General features: G+C 30.3%; 1 protein-coding gene across 4 annotated transcripts in view; it reads left to right on the plus strand.

Annotated features, from left to right (window-relative positions):
• SPOCK3 (SPARC (osteonectin), cwcv and kazal like domains proteoglycan 3) overlaps positions 1 to 13,540 on the plus strand; it is a 634,362-nt gene that overhangs the window by 207,614 nt on the left and 413,208 nt on the right. For 2 of the 4 annotated variants that reach the window (XM_044680202.1, XM_044680203.1), the window contains exon 2: positions 2,294 to 2,339. The exons of 1 other annotated variant lie outside the window; for it this stretch is intronic. In XM_044680202.1, the coding sequence (XP_044536137.1) occupies positions 2,294 to 2,339 (46 nt within the window). Of the gene's footprint in view, positions 1 to 2,184; positions 2,194 to 2,293; positions 2,340 to 13,540 lie in introns of all 4 variants that reach the window. One more of the 4 variants, XM_044680201.1, reaches the window with a different exon arrangement.

The raw sequence follows: 13,540 nt of genomic DNA on the forward strand, positions 1-13,540 counted from the left end.
TTCATATAAAAATGTAAGAAAGTGATCAGAATAAAACCATATATATGTGTATATATATATACATATATATATATTCCTTTATTGTATGATGGTAAACAATGAAATTTGATCATGTTATTTTACTACTTCAGAAGATACATGAGTTTTCAAAAGTGGATATTCATTTTTTGATACAAATAGATCATTCTCATAATTTGCTATAGCCAGCAACAATGAGAACAATATCATCATATGCCTGTGAATGAACTACTCTGAACTCAGATATTTGATGCACAACATATACCTGCTTTATCCTTTCCAGATGTATGGAAACCTGTGAGATTGTGTTCCATTGGCATAACCATTGAAAACCTAAAATCATCTCCACTACAGGATGAGACATGCCAAGAACTGATTGAAAGAAATCATTTCCATTCATTTATTTAATGTATTAATCTGACATGATGCCAATTGTTTCAGTGCATGAATAGAACTATATATTAATACCAATCTCTTCCTCAGGGAGAATTAACTGTTAGTACAGCTCCCTTCTGCCTCTTCTACCCTCCCTCTTTTCTCCTCTTCAGCTGGACATAATGGGCAAATTTGTCTTCTGTTCATCTCTCATATTTTTCTAGACAAACCACCACAGAGAGTTTTCTAATTTGTCTACTCATCAATAACAATAATGGTGGGATAATTATAAAACCATTCCTGGATTCATCAGACTCTCCCCAATTATATTTTCATTATATCACCTTTAACCTCAAGTGAATCACATAGAAGCTTTAAAGTCCTAAAAAAGAAGAAAGTAGCTCAAATAGTGTAAAGTCTTTGGTTTACTTTATAAAAAAATTTCTTTAGCAAATTATTGATGATGTTTTATATGTGAGTGTTAAAAGAAAGGGAACTGATTTTTGTATGTTTGTATGAATGTCTGTTACTGTACCCCTTTGGTAGATTCTATGTAGCTTGTAGGACCCATCCTTTGACACAATAATGTTTTTAACTAGCAGCAATGCAAGGATCCAGAGCAAGGCTGAGAGACTTAAAATAAAGAAAACTAGCTACATTCAGAGTTAGAACTGTGGGAGTAGAAACACAGAAGAAAAACAACTGCGTGAACATATGGGCTGATGGGGATATTATTGGGGATGTAAATACTAAACGTTAACTCTAATCCATCTATAAATAATATGGAATTAGTAAAACCCAGTGGAATGGTGCATCGGATAAGAGGGGGGAGAGGGGCTTGTGGGAGAGGGAAAGAACATGAAATAAGTAACTAGGAGAAAATAATCAAAATTAAAATTAAAATTAAAAACAATACAAAACAAAAAACAAAAAAAAATAAATGCATAAAATACATATATCAAAACACAAAAGAAAACAATTGAAATAAGTTATAATAATATTAAGAACAATCAGAAACTATATGTCAAGAATCAATGACTTAGAGAGTTTTAACTTAGCTCAAATCAATGACTTAAGTTCCTTCTACATATTATAGATTTTCTTTTTTTCTTTTGAGGCTTACAGAAATATCTTCAAAAAGAGTTGCATATTGCTATCTTTATAAATATGAAGAAAATGTATATTTTTGTAGTTTATATTTTTTGGTTCAGAACTATTATTTCATCCCATATATTAATTTCTCTTGTAGAAACTACTTCAATCAACATCTAAATGAATGTTGAAGATTTCAAATTTGATTTAAGACTTAATTAAATCTCTCCTTTTCTGTTAGATTTTCAACTGCATTTTTGTAACTTACTTGAGCTTTCAATTAATACCCTCATAGTGACTAAAATTTGGCTATAATATATGGAAACTAGTGAAGAATTACTGCATATATTGTTATCTGCAATATTAATAGTCCCATTTAAAATTACTGATGAAAAATGAATAATATAATTGAACCTTAGTACATTTTGAATTGATATTAGCATAAAGTCATTATTAGGTTTTCAAATAAAAAATCCTGCACCATATATCAATATATTTTATGAGAATACTGAGAAAAAATTTTACCTAAAAAACAGTTTCATATAGTGGTAAGCAAATTTATATAGTGATTTAAATTACATGGTAATTTCATATTGCATATTTGTGAGAAGACATTTCAATACTATATGAGAAGTTTGTTCCTTCTTGTTAATTATGTGTTTTTTCTTGTTTATTTTTTTTTGCTGCTTACCATTAAAGGAAGTAGAGGTTTGTACACAACTTCTCTCTTTGGCATTTATAATTTTTAAATGAATTTCTATACTGCATTTATTCATTCCATAATAAATTCACATTATTTTTCCTCTAGGATGATTACTTCCGTACTTGGAGTCCCGGTAAACCCTTTGATCAAGGTAAGAAATAACTGTTCTAAAGTGCATTTACGCTCTGTTCTTTTCTAACATAAATGGTTTAACAGTTTTAAAAATTTTTTCTGGATTTTAATAAGCTGCCAAGATGGTTTTCTAATAACTCATTAAGAAAGATAATTGCCAATAGATTCACTTATGCAAGATTTACTTATATGATTATGATGATTTTTGAATAAAATTTCCAAAATAATTAAGCAATTTTGTGTATACATTGTCCCCATGTTTAGGGTTGTACTTGTTTAAAAAATGAAGAAAAAATGAATGCTTTTCATTTCTGGAGATTTCAGATACTCATTTGAAATTAGTTAAATGCCTAAAATTAGTTAAATATACCTAAATTACCCAAAGTAACAATTTTATTTTATAACTAGTCATTAGAAGGCATGTTTCCTTATAATATTTCAGAAAGAATGGTTGGATAATATGTATTGCAATAGAAAAAATTGATATTTCAGTAGACTGAGGCAAGTGCCTTTTAGAATACATGAGGGAACAAAACCTACCTTTTTATAAAACTAACATCTATCAACTTCTGTAATATTGTTTGTATTTCTAGTTAACACTCCTTGAAGATAAATAATAAATTAACAAAAAAATCAACAAATAGGATTAGGAATAATATCTTCAGCTAAAAGGTAGAAGAGTCATGCACTTGGACTATAAATTCAGAAAGGAAAGAAAGTTCATTTGTCGAATGACAGAGTATAGAATGTAGAGTGACCTAATCTGTCTCTTGCCTTGAAGTCAAGGTAACATGGCTTCAGATTCTGCCTCTGACACACTGACATTAGAGAAGACCTTAACTCTCAGGGTCCCAAGCAATTTCCTAAAATTATCTATTATAAGTAGATGTTGACCCACACCATGTTATAATGGAAACAGCATGCAGCAAAAAAAAAAAATCAGAACTCTAGATGGAGAGAATGAAAGGAACATATATTCCTTAATTTAATAATTGTAGAACTGATCTTGAAATCTTTAAGTTTAAAGGATATAATTTTGGATATTTGAAACGTAATTGCTACTTTATGAAATGAAATAAATGGATAGAATTTACCCTTGAATATTATATGAAGTGACAAAAGAATAAATTCAGAATAGCTTATTTAAGGATTGGAGAAAGATAATATTTTATCAAAGGATATTTGAATATTTTGAAAACATTTCTAATCTTTTAAACCTAAAATATGAGAAGATAGTAGCATACTCCCACAAATCATTCCTTGGTAAGATAATCAGATATGTAATAAATATTACTAAGGTAAATTTTCATTTTTTAAAGCCTCAGATACCTATTACTTTTGTTATCTCTCCATGCCTGATCATGAAGGATGCAAGTGGTTATAACGTTGGCAATATCATTAGTTAAAGTCAATTTTCTGAAGTTCTGACCTGTCATATGGCACTATAATTGAATAGTCAGTCAATATTCATTTTCTGCTGCATTAAGTTAATTAAGATGCACTATAGGCCATACATATAATATGAGGGGAAATTTGTTAATTATTTTTAAATATGGAGAAGCTCAGTATGCTGTTCAGAAATGTGGGTATAAAATATCTCTGAGATTTACAGAAAAATAGGCATTGCAAATGAGTATGTGATTTTTCCATTAGGAAAATAAATTCCTACCATTTACTGAGAAGGTCCTTCTGGATATAGTGTGAAACTATTATGGTCCTGTGGTTTGAAATTTCTATCAAGACGAGAATGGAGACAAAAGCCATCCCTCCTCTTGAATATCTTAGAAACAATTTGATTGAAAAGATGTGATGAGAAAACAAGAAAATTTGTTTTATAACAGGACAGTGCTAAAACTCACATTGCCAGTGTGACACCAGAATATATTTTGTACCTGGAATTTGGGAAGATACTCAATCGGCCATGTAGTGCTGATAATTTTCCAATAAAATATAGAAATTTCCAAGTCTGGCAATATAGATATTTCAAGTGTGCTTGATAATTGACTCCATTATTTAAAAAAAAAACTTTCCTCTCTGACATTCAAATATCTTCTTTTAGACTACAATAATTATGCCTAAAGTATGACATGATTACATTGATAAACAGAATATGTTTGTGTTACTGGACTAGTTAGGATATCCTACTTAAAGTTGATGATGATGGTGATTGATGATGGTGATGATGATGATGATGATGATGCAGAGTTCCCCTTATTGGATTACTAGGCTAAACAAACCATGATTCAATTCTAATTTATTGACAAGAGATAATTAGCATTTTAAAGTTTCTATATACCATTTTTAATATTTTATTTTTTCCTATTACATGTAAAAACAATTTAAATTTTTTTAATCCAAATTATCTCCCTTCTTCCCTGGGATGGTAAGAAGTTTGACATAAGTTAATTATGTGTAGCCATGCAAAACATATTTTCATATTAATCATGGTGTAAAAGAAAACAGAAACAAAAAAACCTCAAGTAAATAAAGTTTAAAATATACTTCCATTTTCATTCCAACTCCATCAGTTATTTCTCTTGAAGTGAATAGTAATTTTCATCATAAGTCCTTTGGAATTGTCTTTGATCATTGTTTTGCTGTTAATAAGTCATTCACATCAGAAAGTATTTCTGTTACTGTGTACAATGTTCTTCTAATTTCACTTTGCATCGGTTCACTTAAGTCTTTCCAGTTTTTTCTGAATCATTATGTTCATCATTTCTTATAGCACAGTAGCATTTCATTAGAATTGTATAACATGATTTGTTCATTAATTTCTCAATTAATGGACTTCCCTCAATTTCTACTTCTTTGCTACCACAAAATAACTTCTAGAAATATTTTCATATAAGTAGATCCCTTTCCATTATATTTTTTCAATTTTCAATTCTTTGGGATACAGACCTAGTAGTTATATTTGCCTGCATCAAAAGATATAAATATGTTATAGCGATTTAGGCAGAGTTCCAAATTGCTCTCTGGAATGGTTGCATCATATAGGTACAAGCTTCGGGGTTTTGGTTTCAAAAGATTGCTCTATTGCAAAAACAAGTATTATGGAAATAGGTATCAAGTTATAAAATTTGTATAACCCAGTAGAGTTGCTATGGAAAGAGGGAGGTAAGAAAGGAGGGAAAGGAAATATACAATGAAAACATGGAGAATATTTTTTTAAAAATATGAAAAAATAAAACAGAATGGTTGCATAACTTTATACCTCCATCAACAACACTTCAGTGTCTCAAATTTTCACCTCCTCCAATATTTATAATTTTCCTTTTCTGTATCTAATAGAATTATTTTACTTTGCAGTTCTCTAATTAATACTACTTTAGAGCACTTTTTCCTATGGAAATAGATAGCTTTGATCCCTCATCTGAAAACTGCGTGTTCATATCATTTGACAGTTTATCATTTGGGAATGATTTGAATTCAGATGTTCGAGAAATGATAGCTTTATTGGAGAAACTTGCTGTAAAATTCCCCCGTTTTCTACAATCTTAATCTTGTATTGGTTTTGAAATTTTAGAAAAGATAGATTTAATAGATATCTGGAGAAAATTGAACAGAGATAAAAAGGAATATACATTTTTTTCAGCACAACATGGTACATACTCAAAAACTGATCATGTATTAGGGCATTAAAACCTCATAATCAAATGCAAAAAGATCAGAAATAATAATGCAACTTTTTCAGATCATAGTGTAATAAAATTATAATCAACAAGTGTTTATGGAAAGGAAAACAAAAAAAATAATTAGTAACTAATCTAATTTTTCAAAATGGGTGGATATAAGAACAAATCATATAAACAATCACTTATTTCATTAAAGAAGATAGAATATAAAAATTTGTGGAATACAGCCTAAGCAGAACTCAGAGGAATATTCATATCTCTGAATGGTTATATCAATAAAATAGAGAAAAAGCAGATCAATGAATTGGGCATGCAGCTAAAAAATAGAAATAAAGAAATAAAAAATCCCCATAAACTAAGTTGGAAATCCTAAAAATTGAAGGAGAAATTAATAAAAATGGAAGTAAAAGAACCATTGAACTAAAGTAACACTAGGAATTAATTCTATGAAAAAGCAAATTAGATAAAACATGGGTTAATTTGATTAAAAATAGGAAACAGAAGAATCAAATGACAAGTATGAAAAATTCAAATAAGAAATTTCACCTCCAATGAAGAGGAAATCAAGGCAATCATTAGGAGTCATTTTGCCCAGTTATATGGCAATAAATCTGACAATCTATATGAAATGAATGGATATCAACAGAAACATAAATTGCCTTGATTAACAAAAGATGAAATAGAATGCTTAAATAATTCCATAGTAGAAATAATAATTGAAGAAATCATCAATGAAATCATGAGGAAAAAAATCACCAGGGCCAGATGGATCCACAAATGAATTCTATCAAACATTTAAAGAATAATTAATTCCAATAATGCACAAACTATTTGGCAAAAAATACAAAGAACTCTTTCTAAACGTTTTATGACACAAATATGGTACTGATACTTAAGCCAGGAAGGCCAAAAACAAAGAGTGTATAATTATAGACAAGTTTCCTTAATGAATATTGATGCAAAAAGCTTTAATAAAATACTAACAAAGAGACTACAGCAATATATCATAAGTATTATTCACTCTGACCAGATGGGATTTTACCATGAATGCAAGGCTGTATTTTTTATTAAGAAAATTATGATCATAATTGACTGTCAATAATCAAACTAACAGAAATCACATGATTATCTCAGTAAATGCTGAAAAAGCCTTTGACAATTATAACATCCATTCCTACTAAAAAAGCACTGGAAAGCACAGGAATAAAAGGGCTTTTCCTTAAAATAATAAGTATTATTCAGTTAGAACCATTAGGAGGTAGGTATTATCTGCAATGGACATGAGTTAGAAGCTTTCCCAATAAAATCAGGAGTAAAGCAAGGATGCTTATTATCATCACTATTATTTAATAATATTTGCAAAATGTTATCTTTAGGAAAAAGAGAGAAAAATAAATTGAAGGAATTAAAGTAGTTAATGAAGAAACTAAACTATCAGTATGTGTGAATGATATGATATTGTACTCTCAGAATCCTAGGGAATTGACTTAAAAACTATTTGAAATAATTAATAACTTTAACGAAGTTGAAGATACAAAATAAATCCACACAAATCATCAACATTTCTAAATATTTACAACAAAGCAATCCTCCAAAAATTAGAAAGAGAAACTCCATTTAAAATCACACTAGCCAATATAAAATACTTGACAATCTATTTGCCAAGATAAATTCAGGAATTATATGAACATGATTATAAAACACTTTTCACACAAATAAGTTAGATTGAAACAACTAGAAAAACATTAGTTGCTCAATTGGTAGGATGAGTTAATATAATAAAAATGACAACTCTAACTTTACTTATTAGTGCCATACCAATCAAGCTACTAAAAACTCTTCTAAATAACTAGAAAAAAATAACAAAATTTGTCTTGAAGAACAAATGGTTAAGAATATCAAGAAAAGTATTTAAAAATGTGAAAGATGGTAGCCTAACAGTAACAGATCTTAAATTGTACTATAAATTAATAGCCATCAGAACAATCTGGTGCTAAGAAAAAAATGGTGTGTCAATGAAATAGATGAGGGGTCAATGACCTCAAAAATCTTGCATTTGAAAAACCCCCAAATGCTAGCTTTGTGGATAAGAATTCACTGTTTTACAAAAACTACTTGGAAAATTAGAAAACAGTATGGCAAAAATTAGGTTTAGTTCAATATGTTACACTCTATACTAGTGGTTCCCAAACTTTTTTGACCTACCGCCCCCTTTCCAGAAAAAATATTACTTAGCGCCCCCTGTCACATATTATCACTGCCCCCTTACAGTTATTCACCACCCCCAAATGCACCTGTGGCCATCACCGCCAACTTGGATCACTGCAGCACCCACTAGGGGGTGGTGGCGCCCACATTGGGAATCACTGCTCTATAGCAAGATAAAATATATGATTTAAATGTGCCGGGTGCTATTATAAGTGAATTAGGGGAACATAGAATAGCTTACCTTTCAAATTTATGGAGAAAGTAAGAATGTATGACCAAACAAAAATAAAGAACATTACAAGATGTAACATGAGTAATTTTGATTATATTAAATTTAATAGTTTTGTACAAATAAAAGAAGTGCAACCAATATTAAAAGGAAAACCCCAAACTGGGGTAATGCAACAGATTTCTCTGATTAAGGTCTTATTTCTCAAATATATAAAGAACTAAGTCAAATGGTTAAGAATATGTCATCCCCCAACTGACAAATGGACAAAGGATATGAAGCAGTTTTCAAAGGGAGAAATCTAAGCTATAAATAATCATGTGAAAAAATGTTCTAAATCCCTCTTGATTAGAGAAATGTAAATTTTTAAAGCTCTGAGGTACTACTTCACACCTACAAAAATGGCCAATATAATAGTAAAGGAAAATGATAAATGTTAGAGAGGTTGTGGCAAAATTTAGACATTAATGCATTACTGGTAGAGTTGTGAATTCATCCAACCATTTTGGGAAGCAATTGGGAATTATGCCAAAGGACTACAAAACAATGCATACCCTTTTATCCAGTAATATCACTACTAGTTTTGTATCCAAAAGAGTGGAAAAAAGGGAAGGGACCTGCTTGTACAAAGATATTTTTCACTGCTCTTTTTGTGATGGCAAAGAATTAGAAACTAAAGGAATGTGTCCCTTAATTGGGGAATGGTTGAACCAATTGTGGTATATGATGGTGATAGAATACAATTGTGCTATAAGAAGTTATGAATAGTTTGCTTTCAGACAGTGCTGGAAAAACCTACATGAAATGATGCAGTGAAATAAGCAGAAACAGGACGACATTATGCATGGTAACAGCAAGGTTGTGCAGTGTTGAACTCTGAAAGACTGAGCTACTCTCAAGAATACAATAATCCAAAACAATCCTGAGGGACTTATGAAAAAGGATGCCATCTATCTCCAGAGAAAGAAATGTTGGAGTATGTTTTGCCTAAAAATACATGTATAATCCAGATTAAATTGCTTGCCAGCTCTGTTAGGGTGATGGGAGACCTTTTCTTATTTTCTCTTAATATTTTTCATGTTATTTCTCCACCATAAGTAATCCTTTATTGTATGTTGTAGCAGCAAATTTATATCTATTATCATTCCGTTGCTCTGTAGATTATAATTAATTTTCATTGTTTGAAAGTCACTGTGTTCTATTCCCCACAATTATATAAAACATCCAGGACAATATTGATATTTATAAAAGAGTTTTTTATGTCAGAGAATATATTTTTGAAAGTACATGCCACACTAACCTCATTTTGTTTGCTGATAAAATTACTACTCTAGTAGAACAATATAATGCTAAAGATATTTTTAAACTAGACTTTAGCTAACTGTTTGATGAGAAATTTAATAATATTCTTGTAGAGAAAGGAGATATGAGGTTAAAATTTCAATACAATGAGATGTTTTCAAGTATGGAATAAATGAATAATATTTAACGGTTAAATTTCAACTGCTGAATTCAGTATAGAACCTCAGACATCTTTGATATTAGTCAATTAGAAAAAGTAATAAATCACATACTTAGGTAATTTCAAAGGACACATAAATGAGATAGATAGCTAACATATTGGAAGGTATGGTCAGTACCCAAAAGTATGAATCTCACAAAATGAACTTCTGTAGCAATAAATGCAGAAGTCATATTTGGCTTAAATTAATTCCTGTCCCAAGTAGGAGGGAAGCTTTGTTTATATTGTTGTTTGTCTAAAAATGTTATGAAAATTTAAGTTGTCTGCAAACTCAGTATGAGTAGCAGTGCATTCTAGGAGCCCACACTCTCAAAAAATTCAAACTTGAATTGCATTAAGAGAAACATAGCTTCCAAATTTGAGGAAGTTTTTGTACTTTTGCACTCAGGGCTAATCAGACTACAAATGGAATATATTTATTTAAGCATAGAGGATCTATATGAGATAAGTAACATTCTGGAGAGGGCATCAAGGATGGTGAAATGCCTTATGGATTGAAAAAAGACTGAAAGCCTGAAGACAGTCATTTCAATAATGGTTGCTTACAGCGTGGAATTCTTTTGTATTGTCTGCTTCGGTTGTTCCCTCTGGCTTCATCTTCTTAAATATCATATTTACATTTTTATAGCATAAAGAACACTTTAACAGCACATAATATACAGAAATAGCGAAATGGTCCCAGGTTTATTTGTAATAAGAAGAGATCGCTATAGAGAATGTGAAATGTGTTCCATTTTGCATCCATTTGTTTTTTTTTTTCAAATAAGAAAGAAATATTGGTATCATTTTGTGGGCACCAACAAGATGCATGTTGGATGTGAGCATGATGTCTCCTTTTATAAATAATTCTGAAGAACTCATGTACTAGTGATAATGAAAGACACTTTTAAAGAAATAGATGTGTTCGTCACATGGCGAGGATAAGAGTGAATATCTGATAAGTTCCATTGTGATTTTAAAGGAAAGGAATGAAGGGTCCTCTTATGTGGATATTTTTTTTCTGGTAATATTAAGGAGGATATGAAAAAATGCTCAAAATGTGTAGACTGGATGGATTATGATTACATTATTGTAGGGAACATGCACATTGAGATCACAAATCCATTATTTGGTGTGTTTTTTTTTATTTCTCTACTCTCAGTTCTATGCATATAGTACACTTAGGATGAACTGTTCTAGTTAATTCTTCTGCAAACATTTCTACTGGGTTTTATTTTTCCCCTTCACTAATTTCTATAGTTTTGTGATAGAGGAGTGCTTTTCATTTTTTATTAGATTAGATTAGAATTTTGGATGTCCATAGCATTACAAGAACTCAGGACTGGAGGTGGAAAGAACCACAGTGTTCATTTAATATGACCTTCTCCATGATCCTCATTTATGATCTTCTAAAAATGAATATATTCTCTTAATCCAATTTTCTGTTTTCCATTGAGAACAGATATTTCATGGGATCATAAGGCCATTTATTTCACTCTCATCATGCTTATAGTTACATTTAAAAGGCAGAGGATGGGTTTGAACCTAATTACTTTAACTCCAGATTCAGTATTCTCTCTATTATGCTATTTAGCTCTCCCTGGGCTCATTTAGCTCCCTCATTGATGAAATTAGTATAAATTGGTTAAGTGCATTCAATTACTTGACATCTGCATAAAAATTCTGTTATATATCTCTTTCCCACTCACAGCCACTAACTAACCTAGGTCAGGCCCTTGTCCTTTACATGGTCTATTGATACAATCACCAAAGGCTCTCCTTTACTTCCTATCTACACAACCTAAATGTGAAAACATCAATTTAGATATTTCTACAGCTCAAGTTTGGAATTAAGTTAATTACCCAGATCCTATAGGTAATTTCCATCTAAGGTGAGATTTTAACACAATTTCTCATTCCAGAGCTTTTTAGTATGAACTTAGAGTTATAGCTTATAAAATACTAAGTATTGTTTGTTCCTTGAAAAACCTCACTATTCTCTTTCTATATGTGGACATTTCTTGATTTCTTGATTTTTATTTTTATTTATTTATTATCCATCATTTTTCTCAATGAAAATATTTCCTATTTAACTCTCCAAAGAGATATGATCAAAAACATATTTGAATTGGCCATTTTTTCTCTTTCTTCAATATAGCTAACTGGAAACATCAAGCCAAAATTTTAAAATGCATTCTATAAAAGTGGCACATTCAGCCTGTGACTCATTATGCCAACTTCTTATAAGAAGTGAATTTTATGACCAAGTTATAAACCTTAAAAATGAAAGCTTGAGATAGAAATTTTATATTTTAAATTAGGTACTAATGGTGGGTCCAACTATAGTAAATTACTCAACATTGCGTGTGTTTGTGAGTGAGAGAGAGAAAGAGAGTGAAAGAAATAGAGTGAGAGAGAGAGAGAGAGAGAGAGAGAGAGAGAGAGAGAGAGAGAGAGTTTGAGATTGAGATTGAATACATAATTATAATTAGGCTCTAATTTTTGAAAACACAAATTATTTCGATCTGGAAAGCTTCCAAGCAATTTTGTGGTCTGAAATGGGATTGCTTTTTTATCCAAAATGACTTTACTTCTTTGAATTATTAAATAAACCAGGCCCTGTAAAGTTTTTAATGTATAAATGTAATAGTCATTTAGGCCTCTAGTGACCTCAAAAATCCTTAGAGAATGATGATATGTCATGTTTTAGAGAACACACCAGTTTGTTGAATATTAACTAAATATAATATTGCTTTGTCTTTAAATTGTTATCCCTTCAGTTCCATATTTTCTAAGTACATATTCATCAATCTTATTTCAAGTTTATATTAGATCTAGATAAAAACTGAAGATATTCATTATTCTGGGTGTGGTCTGCTCTGCTCAGATAAGTGCATGTTTTTATAGAAGGTTTACATCACCATCTTACTTTTTTTTGTATTTTCTCTATCCAAAATATGCATTTTATATTATTTTGGTTGGATGTAGAACAAATTTTTGACTATTGTTTTCTGATATTTTAGATTTCATATTTTCTTCTTCCTGCTGTTGCCCCCATCACTGAGGAGGTTAATAGTTAATATAACTTATACATGTACCTTCTTGTAATACATATTTCCATATTCCTTATGTAATAGAAGACTTAGTACACATACAATTGAAATCTCATGAAGGAAGTATCATGGAAGATGGCATGCTTTCATCTGCACTCAAGACTCCAATTGTCCCTTCTTTGGTTGTGGATAGCAATTTCATCATGAGTGGCTTGTGGTTATATTGCTTTGCTGAAAATGGTTTATTCTTCAAAGGTGATTATCTTAAAATGATTCTGTTACTGTATACTTTGTTCTTCTGGTTCTGCTCAATTCACTTTGTATTAATTTATATAAATTTTTTCATAGTTTTCTAGATTTATCATATTTCTAGATTTTGACTACATTGTTTTTGTTTGTACAAAAGCTTTTTAGCTTAATATAATCAAAACCATTTAATTTACATTTTGTAATTTTCTATAACTCTTGCTTGGTTTTAAAATCTTTCCTTTCCCAGAGATCTGACAAGTATACTATTCTGTGTTCACTTAACTTATTTATAGTTTCCCTCTTTATATTCAAGTCATTCACCCATTCTGAATTTATCTTGGT

Source organism: Gracilinanus agilis, chromosome 6 (genome assembly GCF_016433145.1).
Source record: "Gracilinanus agilis isolate LMUSP501 chromosome 6, AgileGrace, whole genome shotgun sequence".
Lineage (NCBI taxonomy): Eukaryota > Metazoa > Chordata > Mammalia > Didelphimorphia > Didelphidae > Gracilinanus > Gracilinanus agilis.